The 20,293-nt window shown below is 50.0% G+C and overlaps 1 protein-coding gene across 1 annotated transcript in view; it reads right to left on the bottom strand.

The window, feature by feature from the left end:
- NDRG1 (N-myc downstream regulated 1) overlaps positions 1 to 20,293 on the bottom strand; it is a 56,312-nt gene that overhangs the window by 4,510 nt on the left and 31,509 nt on the right. Inside the window, exons 5-15 of the mRNA XM_020910748.2 lie at positions 19,933 to 20,053; positions 16,106 to 16,168; positions 15,308 to 15,368; positions 13,797 to 13,883; positions 11,500 to 11,556; positions 8,610 to 8,713; positions 6,838 to 6,894; positions 5,977 to 6,028; positions 4,599 to 4,646; positions 3,454 to 3,489; positions 281 to 332 (exon numbers count right to left, since the gene is read on the bottom strand). Of these exons, the coding sequence (XP_020766407.1) occupies positions 281 to 332; positions 3,454 to 3,489; positions 4,599 to 4,646; positions 5,977 to 6,028; positions 6,838 to 6,894; positions 8,610 to 8,713; positions 11,500 to 11,556; positions 13,797 to 13,883; positions 15,308 to 15,368; positions 16,106 to 16,168; positions 19,933 to 20,053 (738 nt within the window). The remainder of the gene's footprint in view (positions 1 to 280; positions 333 to 3,453; positions 3,490 to 4,598; positions 4,647 to 5,976; positions 6,029 to 6,837; positions 6,895 to 8,609; positions 8,714 to 11,499; positions 11,557 to 13,796; positions 13,884 to 15,307; positions 15,369 to 16,105; positions 16,169 to 19,932; positions 20,054 to 20,293) is intronic.

Genomic DNA, 20,293 nt, shown 5'->3' with positions numbered 1-20,293 from the left:
TTCTCAGAGGGCTAGTCCTCACCCACGCTTTAAAACATTCCCTGGTGTGAAACAGCTTCTGTTCAACAACGGAGGGAGAATGAGCCACTACGGCATGAGGAGACACTGGAAACTCTGCACTTCGGCCCGCCCTCCACGCACCTAAATATTTCTTCCCTGACGTGCCTGGCATGCAGAACACTAAAGCTGCCCACAGTGACACAGAATCCTCGGCCCAATCCGTTTCCAGTGCCCACCGCTGCCCCTCGGCCCACCCCCTGCTGGGAAAGGCCATACTCACTGTATCCCATGCCCTGCACGAAGTACTTGAAGGCCTCGGCCAGCTTGGCAGGCTGCAAGAGAAAAGAGCAGAAGTGCAGTCAGTCACCGGAGGTCCGGATCATTCATGGCCACAGGGAGCCAGGCCTGTGGTCGCCTTCATTAAAGAGCTTGGCAAAAGACAGAAGGCCACCACGTGTTGATAGGACAAAAATACAAAAGGAAAGCAAAGAATGGGATGATTATGAAGAGCAAAGTTAGCTTTGGTCAGGAAGAAAAAGTTCAAATTCACTACATAGCTGGGGGAGCTTTGTCAAGTTACATGACCAGTCTGAGCCAGCTTTCTCACCTATATAATATGGGCAGAGTGCTACACCTGCAACTGAGGATTTCTGGGAAGAATACATCACTGGATAAACTGATGTGTCCAGCTCAGCATCTGGAATGTAACGGCCATTCACTGTGCTAAGGGCTTTGCAGCACTCTCTCATCTTCTCCCAACAATGACTTTACGAGGTCAGTATCGTCTTCATATACATTTCATAGCTGAACAGATTTGGAGAGATAAGCAATCTATCCAAGTCTTCTGTTAATTAGTGGGCCTGCACATTAAACCAGGGTTTTCCAAATCCCATAGCAGCTTACTCTCACCCCAGTAGGAGGCAGGCTGGTAGCTGGCTGGATGAAAGGATGGTGGATAACTGGATAGATGAAAATGAAAAAAGGTGGATGGAAAGAAGGAAGGAAGATGGATAGATGAATAAAAGAAGGATGGATGGTCTTAAAAAAGGAAGGATGCAAGGATGAAAGGAAAGGAAAAATGGAAACAGAGAAGGACAGGATGAGAGGATGGATGGATGGATAGATGCATGGATGAACAGACAAAACTCTTAATCAACTGGGCTACTTTAAATGAGTTGGAAGTGCTGCAAACATACTCAGTTTGACCAATTACTCTCAAATTTTTACCTAAACCATGAGGTGAATGTTTGGGTAAAGGTCATATTGGAAGGCTAATTAATTCCAACTCTCAAATGTAATGTCCTGGGTCTATTCTCACAGCCTTTCACTTCACTGGTGAGCTATCATCAGAGTGGCCTTGCCCACCTCCATGAATACCTGCTGCTGTTCTCAAAGAGCCAGGTGACATTCAAAGAAGAGTCTGTGCTGAAAGTGCCCTTTAGGAGTCATGGGACGATAAGATAAGAACAAGAGTTGCAAGTTGGAGCTGCAAAAAGCCAAGGGCATCTGTGTTCAATATGGTGGACAGAAACAAGAGGATGGGCTTGGAAGTGAGATCTTGGTCCAAACTCAGCTCCCCTGTGTGCCCACAGGCAATCTCTGCCGTCTGATAGCCTCAATTCCCCTTCTGTGGCTGCGGTAGAAGGCACGTTCTTCCTCCCTCTAAAGCTTATTGCAGGGATTGAATGGAATGAAGGATGGGGATGCCCCTTGTAAACACATTCAACTTGCAAGAGCAGGAGAAGGCAGGGTTACAGAGCCACAGGTTCTCGTTGGGCTGCTCTCCTGAGGGGCTGGGCTAGTTCAGCTCCTGCCATGACATTTAAAATATGTTTTGGGACTTCCCTGGTGGTCCAGTGGTTAGGACTCTGCGCTTCCACTGCAGGAGCCACAGGTTTGATCCCTGGTTGGGGAACTAAGATCTCACACCAAAACAAAATAAAGAGTGCTTTAATTATGGCTAGGGTCAGAGTCTTCTCATTTCAAATAGAGAAAGGAATAAAGGAGGGAGAGAGGAAAGAATAGCGGTGCCCCCTCTCTCCAGCCAGCTTAAGTTGCACTGTCTCAGCAGGGCGTCTAGCAGGCTGTGGGGGTAAGCAGACCATCACTAGTGTGCAACTGTTAAATCACATTTACATCTTAGCAGGCTCGACTGGTGGCCCATCTGTTCCCTCTGAAACTGGACCATCCCATCCTCCTCTGGCTACTCCCAGCTAGTAAACAGGCAAACCCAACAGCAGACACGAACTTGAAAACACTTTGCTCTTTGCCAGTAGAAACAGAGAGGGACACAGGAAAGGGAGGCTAAGAGAGCCACCCAAGGCCACGTGTGCCTGATTACCGCTGTGTGCGCACACACACACACACACACACACACATGTACATGCACACACACACACACACATGTGCGCGTGCACATGTGCACACACACGCACACACACGCACATGTGTGCACACACATACAGGCACACACATGTACACACACAGAGACACATACACGCACACACATGTACATGCGCACACACGTGTGCACACACACGTGCATGCAGACACACACATGCACACACACATGCACACAGAGACACACACATACACACACATACATGCACACACAGACACACACATGCACACACAGACACACATACACATGTGTGTGCACACACATATGCATGTGCACACACACACGCATGCACACACATACACATGTGTGTGTGCACACATGCACATGTGCACACACAGAGACACATATACACATATACATGCACACACAGACACACACACACAAATGCACACATACACACATGCACATGTGTGCACACACACATACACATGTGCACACACAGAGACATACATATACACATATACATGCACACATACACATGTGCACAGACATACACATACACATACACACGTGTGTACACATAGACACACGTGCATGCACACACATTTGCATGTACAGACATGTGTGCCTACACATATATGTGCACATGTATATGCACACATGCACATATACACGTGGGTGCACACAGACACACACATACATATACACATGTGGATGAACACACACACACACACACACACACACACACACACACTTTGGCCCATCTCCTCTCTCTGCTCCTTGCTCTGGCCTTGGGCTCCAGGAGCCCGTGGCTGCAGCCTTTGGTCTTTGGGGTCAGGCACACCTAGATTCTGGTCCGTGACTGCCAAGCTGTGTCCGCTCAGCAAATCCCTTTCTGCCTTGAACCCAGTGTCATTTGCTCCACAGGGGCTCCTGCAGGAGGATCTGATATGTCCTGACGTGCAAGCATGTTTACAAATGGTAACAGGTCCACAGTGTGTCATCAGATGTCACAGTGTGGGGGGTGAGGAGCAGGCAGTGAGGGAAAAGGGGGTAATATGTTCCAGAGGCCCACGCCTTCCATCTGGGGAGTGGAGATAGGTGTGACTCACCTGAGAGATCTGCGGGAGGCCACCGCAATCTGCCATCTAGGGGAGAAAGGGAAGACAGTTAGTGCAAGGCCTCCGCAGAGGGCAAGCTGACTCTGTGGACTGGCTGCAAGTGGGCATCCACTGTGCCCACTGCCCTACCCCGGGTCCTTCCCTGTGAGGGGGCCTGGGCACATTACGGGTGGGGAAACCCCCACCTCACTCAGCTAGGCTGCTTTGATTACTATCCATGTTGACAATGAACTCTGCCTTCTTGGGAACCATTGCAGCTTATGACAGGCCAGGCGCTGTGCTAGGCCCTGTAGGTGGTTTTGCTCTGCCCTTCAAGAACCCTGGACGGGATAGTTGTTCCACTTTAGATGCAGAAACTGAGCCAGAGAGAATTGGAAGAACTTGCAAAGGTCCAACCGGGGTCTGTCTGACCAGAAAACATTCACTGCATGAGGCCCCATACACATGATCTCTTTTAAGACCCTTTGGAAGGAAAATGCAACATTCAAGCCTTCAGGTCTGATGAGGCTCCTGGTTGGCCAACCTCAGTAAATGTCACTTCTGAAGGTCCTATCAAATCACCAAATCAAAAACCATCACTGCTTAAAGCCATTTCAGGCACGTGTGAAGATTTATCCAAAGCCTAGGGCTCTGGAGCACTTGGGCAGGGAAATGAGGATGGGGTGAGGATGGGGAAACAGCTGGAAGGTCTCGGTGAGAGTGAGTGAAGGTGTGGCCAGCCTACGATCCAGGTTCAAGGTCAAGGTCAGCTAACCCGGGGAGGCCCTCAGCCTAATGAGGATGTAGTGACAAGACAAGGGAACTGAGCTCCAGGAGCCCATGAAGCAGGGCAGTGGACTTCTGTAGTGGGCAGAGTCTGTCTAGAATCAGGCCCCGCCCACACGGTTCCTGTCCATCACTCTCCAGAGCACCATGGCCAGCAGCCCATAAGCTCCTAGAGTCCCATACATAGATCCCTTTATCTGTGCAGTCTTGGGTTACCAGCCAGCACTCAGTAGATGTTTGTGAACAGACAGTCATCACTTCTGTGGTTTCTGACCACCAGTTATACTATAATCAGGCACAACTCAATTCTGCAGAAAATTTAGGGGTTTCTAAGAAAGAATAAGTGCAACCCCTCATCGTTTTCCCTGTACCTTGAGGAGAGTGGTCTTCGTTGGGTCCAGTTTCGAGTTGCACTCCACCTGGATGGGAAGAGGGAGAAGAAATTTCTAATTTTCTACCTGGCACCAAAGTCATAAACTTTCCTCCTCCCTGCCAGTCTGCTACCCTCATCAGAAATTCCAATATTCCTACTGGCATGGAAGAAAGACCACAGGAAGAAAGAACACTAAATAGATGGCTTTAAATTCTAGCCCTGCTGTCATGAGCTGTGTGATCTTGGACAAGTTACTTAACTTCTCTGAGCCTCAGTTTCCTCATCAATAAAATAAAGATAGTATCTTTTTCAAAGGGTTGTGATGAAGATTAGCTAAAATGTAGAAGGTACTACAGAAACAGTCGCTAAATGAATGGGCTTCTTAAGCCAGCTGCTGCCAGCAATTCTTCAGATTCAACATCCCCAGTCCTGACAATTATTTTCCACAGGAAACCGCATTTACCAAACTGGTTTCTTTCTTCAATTTCTCAGTGACCCTCTTAAAAGTGCATCCAGAAGTGGGCAAAATCCTCACTTGTGATATCCAGAGTGCCTAAAGTAGAATCATCACCTCTCTTAATGTAAGCAATGTATCTTTACTGATACATCCTACAGTTATGTCCAGTGGACTTAAGGTTAAGTGTTAGTTGCTCGTTGTGTCTGACTCTTTGCGACCCCATGGACTATAGCCCTCCAGGCTCCTCTGTCCATGGAATTCTATAGGCAAGAATACTGGAGTGGGTTGCCATTTACAGTGGACTAGACTGAAATAAATTCATGGTTCATGAATTTATTAAACGTCTTTACTAAACGAACATTTGCAGACCTTGCGTTAGCTCACCTCATCACCACTCTATACTCTTCCCAAGAGCCCCAAGTCTCCCATGTCCCCAGCTATAGTAATGTTGGGAAGACGGAGTCCTTGTTTTACCTTCACAACATCACAGGTGGGAATTAAGGGGTGAAATGAGCCAGAAAGCCTTTCCTAAGCTCTGCTCCCAGGTACCTCTCTGCCCTGCCAGATGATAAGGCTCCAACCAGGTCTGAAAGTGCCACCTGACTCCCAAATGGGCAGAGTCTCCTGGCCAGGAATTCGAGTGGCAACATGCCTGTATAAACAAGCCAGTGGGAGGCAGCTCGGCAGGTGAGGGTTAGAGTTAGAAGGCCCACTGCCAAGTAACTATGGCTGGCAGTCACCAGGGAAGGAGGCTGGTGGCTGGGCCCTCTGCCCAAAGTCAAATATGGCATCTAGAAGATGTCACTTGCCCTGATGGGAGCAGAGGAGGGGAAGAGGGTGGGCAGGGAGACTTCATACAAAGTCAATCAGATCTGGACCATCGATTTAAGCATAGAAGCTAGTGGTGATTTTTACATACCACAGCGTCCACAGCAGGAGAACTGTCCCCAACCACCAACAAAGCAGGGCACCTGGGGGCAGGGAGAGGTAGGGAGTTAGGTTCATTTAAAGATTCTCATGCTCCTAGCCCTGCCAGGGTGGGACCAGAATTCTTAAAAAAAAAGGAAAGAAATTATTTTGTTTTCCCCCGTACTCTTTGCTCTTTTACTGTCTACTTTCTCCATCCTCTACTTTGGGATAAAATGGGTAAGTAGTCATTTACACCCTAGTATGAATTTCAGCCAGAGAATTTCTATGTCCTGATATTTTATTTTCAAGTACTCCTCAAGGAAGGATGAGTAGGACTTTGCCAGTCATCAAAAACAGAGACAAAAAGGACACACCTAATTAAGGAAATTGCCTGTGCCAAATTCAGGTGTCAAATAATATGGTTCATGTAAGGAACTATAATAAGACATAGTCATTACTGGTGGAATCCAGTTGGTCGTACCCACGACTGTCTTTTCCTTCTAGTTTTATAAAACACTTCAAGGTGGGTCCTGTGCCTTATTTGTCTCCAGACTCTGTGAAGCAGAGCCTCAAACAGTTGGGCATAGAGTAGGTGTTTCGTAAATTCTGTCGGGTATGGTTATTCATGCCTTGTTTGAGATCTGAGGTCCCTCCAACCCTAGGTCTCAGGGACGCCCTACAAACCAAACTCCTGCACAAGGAGAAGATGAGTGAGGCTGGATCATGCCCAGTCCTTGGGGAGAGTCCACCCAGGTCTTGCCCACTGAGCTGTCTGGCACCAGGCAGGCAGTCCTGCCAAGCTCAGGACTAAGATGCTGCCGGGACTGGCCAGCAAAGCTGAAGAGACAGTGCCGGGGGAATGGCAACTCACTGCAGGGTGACCGTGTGGGCTCCAGGCATTGGCCGCTCGATCTCCAGGTCCCGCCGGCTGCAGACAAACAACAAACAGATGCACCATTATAACAGCTCACCCTCCGCTGGAGGAAGCCCCCTTCCACCCAGGCAACCCCAGGAGTCCTGCACTGGCCACTCTGGCAAACAGCCACCCACATCCCAAGCTATGTGGGGTCCCACCCCAGCCTCTCTGGGTCCATAGAGGTGGCTTCAGAGACAGCAGGACTCAAACATTTCCTGTAGACTCCACCTTATTGTCCTCTGGTTTTTCTTTTTCCTTTCATGTACCAATCACATCCTTCTGTGGAGGCTTCCTCTTTCCCACCTGTCCCCTAAGCCACAGCCTTCACCTCCCAAATGCTGTCCAGCCTCTTCTCTTAATCTCAGTCTTACTCGCACCTAACTCAGAGTCCTCTACATATTAACCAAACCATCTCTTTAGAACTCAGACCTGATCCTTTCACTCCCTCCTTTTAAAGCCTCACTGTATGATGGCCACCAGCCTCTTCCCGCCTGGCACCTCCCAGTATGAGACACCTTTCCCAGCCCACAGCTCGGAGCCAGTCTGGCTGGATTCAAATCAGGCTCCTCTGCTCACTAGCTGTGTGACCTCGGGCAGGGTACTGAACCTCTCTGGGCCTTCGCTTCCTCAGCAGGAAATGCTGGTGAGAGCGCCTTCATCATGGCATCAGCTCTTTCCTGCAGCCCGTGGGGCTGTGGGGGGCTGCTGCTGGTCTCCTCAGTGGCCCCCGCCCAGCCAAAAGCCTGCCCACTCCAGTCCTCACCAGTGTTTGCTGAATGAATGGGTGCTCAGCCTCCGCGTCTGCAGCTACTCGCTGCGAGTATTGCCTGTCCCTCCACCACCGAGAGGCCGGGAGGAAGGTGGGTGGGGAGGGACATGAATGCCCTCCGTGCAGTTGAGCTGCTAACATGTGAGGAGACACACAGCCCAGCAGGCTCAGGCCTGACCCCTCCGTGGAGCGGCAGGCTGCATTCCCCGGGATTTTAGAACCCCTGGCTGACAGCAGTGGCCCTGAGCTGTCTGCTTCCCTAGCTGAGCCCCAGACTGTCACCCAGGTATGCTCGAGAGGGCTGCATCCTTGCCAAAAGCCAGGCTCAGTTGCTCCTTGCCCTGGGAATGAGTCTCTCACCTCCCAGTAGCCTTTCTGGACTCCTCTCCACGTCCCTCTCGGCTCTCCCCACGTCTGGTCCTTCTTAGGGTAAGCCTCGGCACAGGCACACATGTAAATCCATGGGCAAGCTATTTGCCACGTGACTGTTCCCACTCATGCTTGCACCCCTGATGATCTGGAGTGGAGTTAAGCTCCTTGAGAAGTACACATGTGCTCACTCAGTTGAGTCTGACTCTTTGCAACCCCATGGACTGTAGCCCACCAGGCTCCTCTGTCCATGGGATTCTCCAGGCAAGAATACTGGAGTGGGTTGCCATTTCCTACTCCAAGGGATTGTCCCAACCCAGGGATCAAACCCACATCTACTGTGTCTCCTGCGCTGGCAAGGTGGATTCTATACCACTGTACCATCTGGGAAGCCCTCTTGCAGAGGATCAATACTCAAAACTCCGGGAGGCACCTGACTTCCCAGGGCCCTTCCTGGGCACCCTTGTTCTGCTCATCTATTTGCTCCAGAGCTGCATCTTATATTAACTTTATGTTCTCCCCTCCCTTGCCCCATCTTAGTTCCGGACCCACAAAAGCAGCCGTCGTGTGACCTAGCAGTGCTGGGTACCTGTTGTAGGCGTTGATGAACAGGTGCAGATTGCCAGGGTTCATGTCATTCACGATGTGGTGGCGGTAGGTGTGGACCACCTCCACGTTATTCTGCATTTCCTCCTGCAGAGATAGAGGAGAATGTCGTTTGTGGGAACTAAGGTGCTGGCTGGTCACTATCCTCTCCACTCTTCGGCTTATTCGGGTACAAAGTGAAAACAGTAATGCCTAATCCACAGGGCTGCTATGGGCCCGAGCGAACCCTTGGGAAAGCAGAAGCTGTACCCAGAAGCAGACTGATGTCTGAATGTCAGATCGCTGCGAGGAGAGCAATCGCAAAGCTGGAGGGGCAAGCATGCCTTTCTGGGCTCAGACTTTGGAAGTTCTGATCTGAATGCAGTCCTTCTGGATCTGAACTTGGCTCCATCACTGTCCTTTTATTATACAAGTGTTTTACCTCTCTGAGCCTCAGTTTCCTTTAAAGAAAGAGAGTGGGAGTGACATCACCTACTTCATAAAATCGTAGAATTTAATAAAGGTTGGGCTGTCTAGGAAGCCCATTGTAAACACCGATGCGACTTTTGCAATTACTATTAATTTCTTTTTAATGGAAATAGATGAAAAGAAATTTTTCATGTTTGCAAAACAAAACCAACCCACGCAATGGGAAGTTGCCGGAAAGAAGCTCAATCTTGATTCCCAGGAGGGCCAACCAGATCTTTGCAGAAGGCCGGCCTCAGCCTTCTCTCTCCCTGGTTCCTTTCTGAATGTGATTTGAGACAAACAAGTTATGAGCTTGTTCTGTTTCTCATTTGTACAACAGAGGATGCTGCAATTTCATGAAAGGGCCTGATGTAATTGACAACAACCAGATCAAGAGTGGGAGGGAGCAAAGGGGACAGTGTCGGCCGAGAGCTGTGTCAAGACAGTCCACGAGTACTAAAGCAACAGGGACCAACTAGCTGTTCTCCCAGGAAAAATCAGGAAAGTCACACTCTGAGGAATTGTGCTGGGGTTACAGATCAAAACAACTGCAGTGAGTTGGGGGCACCAACAGACACCCCAAGTAATTTCAGGTACAGTCAGGCAAAGTTCTCACTCTATACTTGACACCCCCGCCTTCCAAGAAAATGAAGGCATTGGCTCTGATTTTTCCTACATTCCGACGAGGTTCACATTATACACTCAGGGTGGAGAAAATGTAATGGAAACTGAAACATAAAAAAAGAGGACTCCGGCGGGCTGAAAGGTTGTCCCAATGATATGTTCACATCACATTCCTGGACCTTGTGAAGTTAACTTATTTGGAAATAAAGGTCTTTGCAAATGTAATTAAGTTAAGGATCCAGAGATGAGGTCATCTTGCATTATCCCGGTAGGTTCTAAATCCAGAGACTTAGAACCAGGGTCCTTGTAAGAGAAAAGCAAAGGGAGATTTGAAACAGATATAGAGAAAGGTGTGCAAAAATGGAGGCAGAGACTGGAGTGAGGAACCACCCATGAAGGGATGCTGAGGCTACCGAAAGCCAGAAGAAGCAAGGAAGAACCTTTCCCTAGTCCCATTGGAGGACTGTGGCCCGGCCGACACTTGATTTCAGACTTCTGGCCTCCAGAAGTGAGAGAGAATATATGCCTGTTGCTTTAAGATACCCACCTTGTGGAACTTTGTTATAGCAGCCACAGAAAACGAACATGAGGACAATGCACGCTACAGCGACCCAACAAACACCTGCCTCCCTGGGTGTCATATGGTCATACTCTCCAGCTGCGGAGCAAGCAGTGGTGTGTAAGCCACACACAGGGAACAGAACACATTGCCGCAAGCTGGACGGGCAACGAGGGGCAGTTCAGACCCACATCAGGACCCTCTCTCACATCCTCCAGCTCAGCAGGAGGTACATAGCCAGAGTCAGGGGCCACGCTGGCCAGGGGACAGGGTAGAACCACGCACCATTCCCGTGTCACCAGGGGCTTGGCTCAGACCAGCCGCAGTGGGGGCACCCGCACAGCCCATCTGAGACCGAGGTACCAGCAGGGGCACAGGTGGCCAGCATCCTGCCTCGGGTACGGGAGCCCACGCTGGAGCCAGACTCATAGGCGCCAACCTCAGCCCCTCTCGCTGGCTGTGTGACCTCACACAGGTCATTCAACCTCTCTGGCCTCAGTTTCCTCATCCACCACTGGGGGATATATATATATATATATATATATATATATCCATAACTGGGAATAAAAACTCTTTCTTACACGGATCACAGAGTCCCTTAGGACTGAGGCTGACACTCCATAGATGTGCTTGCTGTTGGCTTTGTCATAGCCCAGAGCTGAAAAGAACCCAACGTCCATCAATAGGTGAATGGAGAAGCAACCTCTGGTCCATCCACACCACGCAACACCACTCAGCATGACAAAGGGATGAACTCTCAATATGCCCATCAACACAGATGGATTGCAAAATAATTATGTGGACTGAAAGGAGCTAGATTGAAAAATTAAGGAGCCCATACTGCATGATGCTGTTTACATAGAACTCTAGGGAATGCTGGCGAATCTGCAGTGACCCAGAGGGGATCAGAGGAAGACAGAGAGAAGGAAGACCAGGCGACCCTGGGGAGGTTCTGGCGGGGAAAGTGTGTTGCTAGTCACCTGGGCTTCAATGATGGTTTTTACCAGTATATACGAATGTCAAAACCTGTCACATTTCATACTTTCAATATGTGCTGTACCTCAATAAAGCTGTTTAAAAAGCCTTCTGTTAAAGGGAGAGCGAGAGAGAAGGAATGACGTGACGATCGTGACTGAGTCACGACTTGCTATTTGGGGAGGGTCGGGTGGGATCGCCCCCGCTCCGCGCCCTCTGTGCGGGGCAGCATGTGACTGAACAACAGAATGCCGGGTCACACGCTCACCTTCCCGAAGAGGTGCGACACCACCATGTCTGGAAGGGCTTGGGTCCATCCGGAGATCTGGGAGGACAGAAGCAAGCGAGATTAGATTGCAGGTGTTCACAGCAGCCAGACAGGGTCAGCAAACCCCACTGCCCTGGGGCGGAGCAGCGGCATGGGCTCCCCCACATCCAAGTCAGGGGTCACACCCGTGATGGAAGGTGGTCACCTGTCTCTAGTTACCTATGGGGCCTGGAGCCCTGGAAGGAGCGGCCTGACCCTCCATCAGCTCCTTACTCTCAGAACCCAGGGCACAGGAGATGAGGGGAAAACATGTCTGAACAAAGATCTCACATGTTCTCAGCTTTCACCAGGCCACAGCTCACCAAGTCCTCAGCAAGGGGTGGCGGGGTGTGTGGGGTAGGGTGTTGTCTGTTGCTTCCAAACACACGCTGAGTTGCTGATCTATACAACAGGATCTGTTTACACCCAACTATCCTTTCGGTGTCATCCTCCAGATTTTCCCCTCTCAGGCTAGTTTCCTCTCTGAACATTCTGACCTTCTCTTCTCTACCTGCTCCCACTGACAAAGCTAGGTATACAGTAGGAGTTCCATAAATACTAGGCATACAGAAAGAGCTCCATAAATGCTAGGTATACAGTAGGCACTCCATAAATGCTGGGCATACAGCATTTATGGAGCTGTAGATACAGCTAGGTATAAATGCTAAGTATACAGTAGGAGCTCCATAAATGTGTGTTGACCAACTTCAGTGTCAGGCAGGAACCGGTAGGGGAGAGAAGCTGTAGACCTGGGTGTTCTCCTAGCTGTGTGACCCTGAGTTTGGGGGGCATGTCACAGAGCCGCTGGGCCTCAGACCTCTCATCATCACCAGGGTGTCGGGAAGCTCAGAGTCATGAGGCCAAGGCCAGGGTTACATGAGACAGCTACACATGTCCCAGGATCTGACCCCAGTGTCTGACACACACTAGACCCCCAAGCTGCAGCTGAGAAGGAAAGATCAGTGCAAACAGCAAAACCCACAAACAGTGCTCCAGCCCACATCAGCCAACGGTCAACGGCCCAGCCCCACGTCTGGCACAGGACAGCTACCAAGAAGCCAAACCGGCCCACTGAGTGTCACTCCCTTGTTGGAAAACAAAATAAAAAACAGGGAGTGTGTTCCGCTCCTGAATATCATGCCGGCGGGAGGAAAGGGCTCCCGTGTCCTGGCAGAATGTTCCAGGAAGAAATAAAATATCAGAGTGGCCAGGGTGGGGTGGGAGGTGTGCGGAGGGGCACGACCCCTTCACACTCCCTGTCCCTGACGGCCACCCCAACCTTGGCAAAAACACACTTTCCAAATGAGAAGCCAGGATAACCCCGGCTTGAAAGTCTTTGTCCTGTTTCCATTGGAATGGTTTCCCCTTCTCCTTGGCAAATACTGGGGCCTTTTTGAAAAAAACAATAATCATTTTTAAAAGATAAACAAGGAACCCAGCCAGAGCCGAGCTTCCCGAGACAGCAAGGGCCCTTTCCCGGGCAGGGATGTGCCCTGTTGTCTTTGCATTCTCTGCCCTGTGGAGCTTGGCTCCTGGCGGGCACCTGACACCTGCTGATGGAGGCGGGGCCCGCAGTGAGCCCATCTTGGAGGTGATCCCAGGACCGCAGCGTCCAAGGGGTCCTGCCCAGCCCCAGTTCTCTCACTGCCTGGCTCTGTGCAACCCTGGACAATATCCTAACCCTGCACACCTGTTTCCTCCTCCATAAAATGGTCATAACAATCCCTACTCCTGGGGTGACTGAAGATGGAATGAGGTCATGCCACGGAGCATAGAAAGAGAACCTGATAAATACTCAACACATGTTAGCTAATTATTATTGGCATAAAACTAAGTGGTATAAAATTAGTACCAAATACACATTTTTTAAAATTAATCATATGTGGGTGACTGGGATGACAGACATTTGTCTTGTTCGTCTTTTTAGTCTCAGCATCTTGATATAAACCCAACATATGCTAGATCCCCAGTAGATACATCTTAACCCAGGCTTCTCCTTATCAAAGCTGGCTGGAGACCCACATCCCACTGGTATCACTGACTTGGACAGCAGTGTCTTGTTGAAATCCGAATGGCACATGGCTGAGGTCATGCTCACTATTCAAAGCCCAGCAGAGGAAAGCTGCCTTCTTTGCTGGGGGCGGTGGAGGGCTGGGGTGTGGAGAGATCCCTTGCAGTCTGTCCTCCAGGCAGAGTCGGGCACGCCTGTCCCTCTGCAGGGTAGGATACCCCCGGCTGACCCAGGCCCCCAGGCTCACCTTGGAAGCCGCCCAGTCCATCCAGCCTTCCGCACACGGGTTCACGTTGATGAGCACAAGGCCCTCCACCATCTCGGGGTTGTTGAGCTGCAATTCAAGGCACGAAGTGAGAGAGACAACCCAGCCAGGGGAGAGACTGTGAATTTTAAAGTCAAACTAAAGACAGAGAAAAGTCAAGAGGACTGATGCTCTGGATGTGCCCCCCAACTTCCAAAACTGAGGTTCCAGCCTAGTAGACACTACACAGGACTTCTAAAAGAGTGGAAAGAGGAAACCGTAGGAGAAGCAGAAGCACATATGCTTGGCAGACCTGCCTGGGACAAGTCACTTCACTCTGCTGCCCCTCAGCTTCCCCAGCTGTGAAATGGGTACACCACACCATGGACTTCATAAATCAGACAAAGTAATCGGCTCTTCAGTAATCAGTAAGAATCCTCTTGCTTCTCAGAGATACGGAGATAGAAATCTAAGATACAGTTGTGACTGTATTTTATGGGCTTAGAGTCTAGACAGCCAGATCATTTTGTATTCATGCTAGCATCCCTAACCTCTACAAAGTTCAGCAAATAATAGGCTGTCAGGTTACATATGGCTGAATAAAATGAGCATCACTGCATTTTGAAACAACTGTATGGTGAAGATACAGAGGACCTGATAGCGCCTGATGCGGACCCCTAGTAATGTCAGTGACATCCATCATGCTAACACGTGCATCTCTGATTAGTTAAGCATCAGTCAGAGTTCAAGACTTTCCTGACTACAAAACCTGTGCAGCTGTCACAAAGAAGCGCCATAACAGAACACTCGGTGATGCGAGGACCTGGCCACGGTCAGGACGATGATAAAAGAATCATCGTGCGGCATTTCAGTGAAGGGGAAAGAGCCACAGCTATGTCCTAGGGGCATGGCCCTCACATGCCACAGGCATACATAACTCTGGACCACAGCGCCCCCCCACCATGGGAACTGTGGTTCTCCCTTGGGAAATGGAATTATGGTTCATTTCTTTTTCCCTTTTGTGATCTTTCTATTTGCTGCTTTTCCAAGTTTCTGCCTTACTCTTGAATTAATTTTATTTAAAACATATTTTTTAAAAAATTTCTTTTTAACCAACAAGGACCTACTGTACAGCACATGGAACTCTGCCCAACACTATAGGGCAGCCTGGATGGGAGGGGAGTTTGGGGGAGAAAGGATACATGTGTGTTTGGCTGAGTCCCTTCACTCTTCACCTGAAACTATTACAACATTGTTAATCGGCTATACTGCAGTAGGGGCTTCCCGAGTGGTTCAGATGGTAAAGAATCTGCCTGCAATGTGGGAAGATCCCCTGGAGAAGGGAACGGCTACCCACTCCAATATTCTTGCCTGGAAAATCCCTGGACAGAGGAGCTCTGGGGGAAGGGTGGCTGTAGTCCATGATATGGCAAAGGGTAGGGCACGACTGAGCAACTAACACACTATACTCCGATACAGAACAGAAAGCTGAAACAAAAAACAAAACAACTCACAGCAAATCGAGTGAGGATGTAGGCACCTGCTCCAGTTCCCATTCCAATGATGCTCTTCAGCCTAGAAGCAGAAATAAAAATTCACATCCAGATGGGGGAGCGATGGGAGGATGTGCAACCCTTGCCCCCTGCCCTGAGGAGCCCCGTTCCCCCAGCGTCTGTCCTAGGCATCCCTGAGGGTGGCTGGCACCACGCTGCCTTACGTGCCCTGGAGGACCTGCGATGCCACGTGCTCTGTGGCCCCACAGAAGACCACGACCTTGGGAAGACTGCTCCTTTCCCCTCACTCCGCTCCTGACCACGGCCAGGCTCAGACAGCCCGATGGTCATTTACGGGAAGGCCCAGTCCCTGGACTGCCTCTTTCCGCCCTTCAGCTGTATTTTAGATTCTAAGATTTGGAAGGCAAGTGAGCTGGGCAAGAACTCTGAGGCGTTATCATCACATGAAAGGCTCAAGGAAGAAGGAAATGAGCACTGAAGAAATAAGGGCCTGGAGGGGGACGTGGAGGGCTCAGGCAACCCGTTCCAGAACATTCCACAGGAAAGAAAAAGCAGTAAGGGAAGAGAGGTGAGGAAAGGGTGAGTCGGGTGGCTGCCATCATGGGGTAGATTCACTCAAGGGGAAGAGCCCGACTTGCAAGAAGCACATTGGAGTAAAGAGACTGTGAGAAAGACACTGTCTGCAGAGTGTGACAGCTGGTTTCTTCCCTATCTTTAAACATTCACCTAGATTTCAGGCCAGATGAAGGCCCCGGGAGAGGCAGAAGCTAGAGGTCACCTTGCTGTGCAAGCTCTTACCCAAACTGCTGCAGGACTCCAGGGAGCATCTCAGCCAACTGGTCCATGGAGGGATACATGTACCTTGGGAGAAAGCACACAGAGGCAGTTAGCGAGAGCTCGGACCCCAGCAGAAATAAACAATGCAAACCGGAACACGCTTGAGGGGCAGGGACGGTGTGACAACCTGCCTCGTGCACCCAGACTCTTCAGTCTAGTCCCCTTGCGGCCCCTATTCCAGGCACCCCCGAAGTGTACACAGCCTGTTCCTCTGAGCAAGGATGCGCTCCATCCTAATCCCCCCAAACCCTCTACTTTGTAAAGTGGCCCTTTAAAAACTGCTTCCTATGTCCCAGGTCCCACACCAAGCATTAGATAAGCGTTGTAAACTCATTTGGGCTTCCCAGGTGGCGCGGTGCTAAAGAATTCCGCCTGCCAATGCAGGAGACGTAAGAGATGCAGGTTTGATCCCTGAGTCAGGAAGACCCCCTGGAGTAGGAAAAAGGCAACCCACTCCAGTATTCTTGCCTGGAAAATTCCATGAGCAGAGGAGCCTGGTGGGCTACAGTCTACGGGGTCGCAAAGAGTCAGACACGACTGAATGACTGACCACAACACATAGGCTCATTTAATCTTCACAACAAACCTCTAAGGTTGCTATGATTTCCCTCGTATAAAGATTATAAATATCACTGAAGCTAAGAGAAAAATGACTTGGTTTCGTAGACGAACGGGGACTTGGATCTCTTCGGATTTCAAAGGAGGTCCTCTGGCAGCCCTGCCAGGAAGTGTTCCTGATCTTAGGGAAACCTCTCTCTTATCTCCTCTCCCCAAGAGATGCCAGGGACACAAGGTGGAGAACGCAAACGACCCTGATGGGGTGGACACAGTGGGCTAATTCAGTTTCAAGAAAGGAGACCTAGGGGAGTTTAAGGCACAGAGATGCCTCGATTCACACATCCTCTGGGACCACAAATTTTGTTAACAGAGGGCTACAGGAGCTCCCCTCTGTTCAAAACTGGCCCACGACAGCAGGTACGGTGGAGGGTAACGGTGTGAGGGCTCACACTGGGGCGGTTAGAGAGCCTGCTCCAATACTTTGGCCACCTGATGCAAAGAGCCGACTCATTGGAAAAGACCCTTATGATGGGAAAAATTGAGGGCAAGAGGAGAAGGGGGCGACAGAGGAAGAGACGGTTGGACGGCATCACCGACTCGATGGACATGAGTTGAGCAAACTCCAGGAGACAGTGGAGGACAGGAGAACCTGGGTCTGACTTTATGGCGTCCCCTTTGCCAGATGCAGGAAACAATAGAGGCTCCCATCATCAGCTCCTTAGCAGGGCCCAGAAGGGGTCTCTTGTTCCCACTATGCTCGCCTTTCCAACGGGGACATGAGTGGTCCAACCCCTGGTCCCACACGGAGCCACTTCCTGGCCTGGCTCCTTCCTCTCAACCAGCAGCAACCCTGCCCACCACGTCACCCTGAACCCAGGTTCTCCTTCCAATTATCTCTCATTTCTAGGCTGGCTCTGCCTCTCCAGAGCGCTGTGCCCACACTTATTCATGAGGCCCCCACATGTAAGAAGCTGACTCTAGAGGCAGGAGGGCTGGCCAGGGGCCCCCATCGCTGCTTTGCCAGCTCAGCCTCAGGACGAAGGGCGTGTACTCTGGAGGGCCGAGGAGACCCCCAACCACAGGAGGCAGAAAGGAGTCAGACCCACCCCGCCTACCATCAAGCCAAAGGCTAGAATCGCATGGTAACTTTGGGGAACAAAGACCCTGCACCTTAACCTCTAGGTCAACTGAATAAAAATTCCTGGGAGTGGAGTCTAGGTTTCAGAACATTTTTAAAATCTCTCCATTGGGAGCTAAGAGCCACTGGGCTACCCTAAGTCTTTCAAACAACTTGGCCAGTAAAGATGGATATGCTGATGGACCTTTGTCTTCATCTGCTGCTGTATTAAGAAGTTTATAACGTGTATGTTATACCTCCGGGTGTCCCTTCCCTTCCTCTCTGAGAAAGACTAATGATTAGGATAAATCAGTGGATACATGTATATGTAGGGCTAAGTATCTTCGCTGTCCACCTGAATCTATCACAACATTGTTAATCAGCTATGTGCTGTGCTTAGTCGCTCGGTCGTGTCAGACTCTTTGCGACCCCATGGACTGTAGCCCACCAGGCTGCTCTGTCCATGGGGATTCTCCAGGCAAGGATACTGAAGTGGGTTGCCATGCCCTCCTCCAGGGGATCTTCCCAACCCAGGGATCGAACACAGGTCTCCTGCATTGCAGGCAGATTTTTTTACCAAATGAGCCACCAGGGAAGCCCTATAATCTGCTATACCCCAGAACAAAATACACAGTTTAGAATAAAATAGAATAATTTGAAACAGAATATACATAAATGTATAACTGAATCACTGTGTTGTACACCTGAAACTAAGTCGCTCAGTTGTGTCTGACTCTCTGGGGCTGCATGAACTGTAGCCCACCAGGTTCCTCTGGCCATGGGATTCTCCAGGCAAGAATACTAGAGTGGGTAGCCATTCCCTTCTCCAGGGGCTCCTTCCAACCCAGGAATCGAACCCGGGTCTCCTGCAATATAGGCAGAATCTTTACCATCTAAGCCACCAGGGAAGGCCCAACACAATACCGTAAATCAACTATGCTTAGTTGCCCAATCGTTTCCAACTCTTTGAAACCCCATGGACTGTAGCTCGCCAGGCTCCTATATCCATGGGATTCCCAGGCAAGAATACCAGAGGAGGTTGCCACTTCCTTCTCCAGGGATCTCATTGAACCAGGGATCTAACTCGCATCTTTAGCATCTCTTGCACTGGCAGGCGGATTCACTAACACTGTGCCACCTGAGAAGCCCTGCAAATCAACTATACTCCAACAATTTTTTTTTCAGTTAAAAAAAAAAGAAAGAAAAGGATAATTCAGAATACTAACCAAAAAAGGAGATCTCTTTGTGGAGACCAAGAAGGCCTCTTCTGGGAGACTTTAAATCACACCATGGCAGGATTCTGCCTCCCCTGTGTGACCCTGACTGTCCAGCACATTCACTAAGCCTGGCCTCAGTCTCACAGCCAGAACTGAGAAGCCACACCAGCCACACACCACAGAGAAGCAGGAAGTTCACACCCGGGAACAAGGCAGCCTGATGTTCCAAAGAGGGGATGAGCTTTAGATTCAGTAGACTGGGCGCAAACCCGGTCACCCCCCTCCTCCGGTTAAACTAGCCGCACAGCCTTGAGCAAGGCAGTCAACATCTTCATGCCTCAGTTTCTCCATCTAGAGAACTGCGCTACCAGCCCCAGTTATATGAGGATTAAACGCAAATAATATTTGCAAATAAAGATGATTAAGCCTGGTCACAGGACGTACTTCATCAATATTACTTCCAACGACGATCTCTCTTTTTCTGCCCAACTTTCTAGATCATTCTCCTAACCATTTCATCTTGTCAAGAACCTCTCCCACTTCAGTCCTGTCTAGGCCACAAACACCTATTAAAAAGTCAGCCTAAACGGGCTGCTGTTGAGACCAGGGGACAGGGTGTCCAGAGAGGGCGGGGGATGGGGAGTTAGTGCATGATGCTTGTGGGGCTTCAGTTTAGGCTCATGAAAGAGTCCTGGAGATGATGGTGGTGACAGCTGTACCACAATGTGAATGTACTGAATGTTAATACACTGAAAAATGGTTAAGCACGGTAAAATGTAAGTTATATACATTTTATCATAATAAAAAAGAAAAAAGTTAAAAACCAACCTAAGGCCTCCCCCCACCGCCTGTTTCCACTCTGCACAGCTTTCCTGCCCGAGGCTCCCTGGTCTTACCCCGTGGGGAAGGATGCAGCGCCATCCTGCTGGCCGGGGGCGTCCACGTGGCAGACGGCAAAGTGCTGGGTGATCTCCTGCATGTCCTCGGAGTTGAAGAGAGGGTTATAGCAGGTTTTGTCTGGAGAAGAGGCAGGTAAGAGGGCAGAGGAAGAAGTCAGGAGAGAACGAAGTCTGTGTCCATTCTGTCTATTTCACGGCTGCACAGCAGTCGGAAGGAACTTTCAAGAATGGTCACCTTTTCTTTCCCACTGTCCTCTGCTGATATAAGGCAAGAAGCCCACGCACCACGGTGAAGAGTATCCCTGCTCTCTGCAACTAGAGAAAGCCTGCACAGAGCAATGAAGACCCAGCGGAGCCA

The sequence above is a fragment of the Odocoileus virginianus genome, chromosome 15, assembly GCF_023699985.2.
Source record: "Odocoileus virginianus isolate 20LAN1187 ecotype Illinois chromosome 15, Ovbor_1.2, whole genome shotgun sequence".
In the NCBI taxonomy this organism is placed as follows: Eukaryota; Metazoa; Chordata; class Mammalia; order Artiodactyla; family Cervidae; genus Odocoileus; species Odocoileus virginianus.
This window is presented reverse-complemented; position numbering and strand designations above follow the sequence as displayed.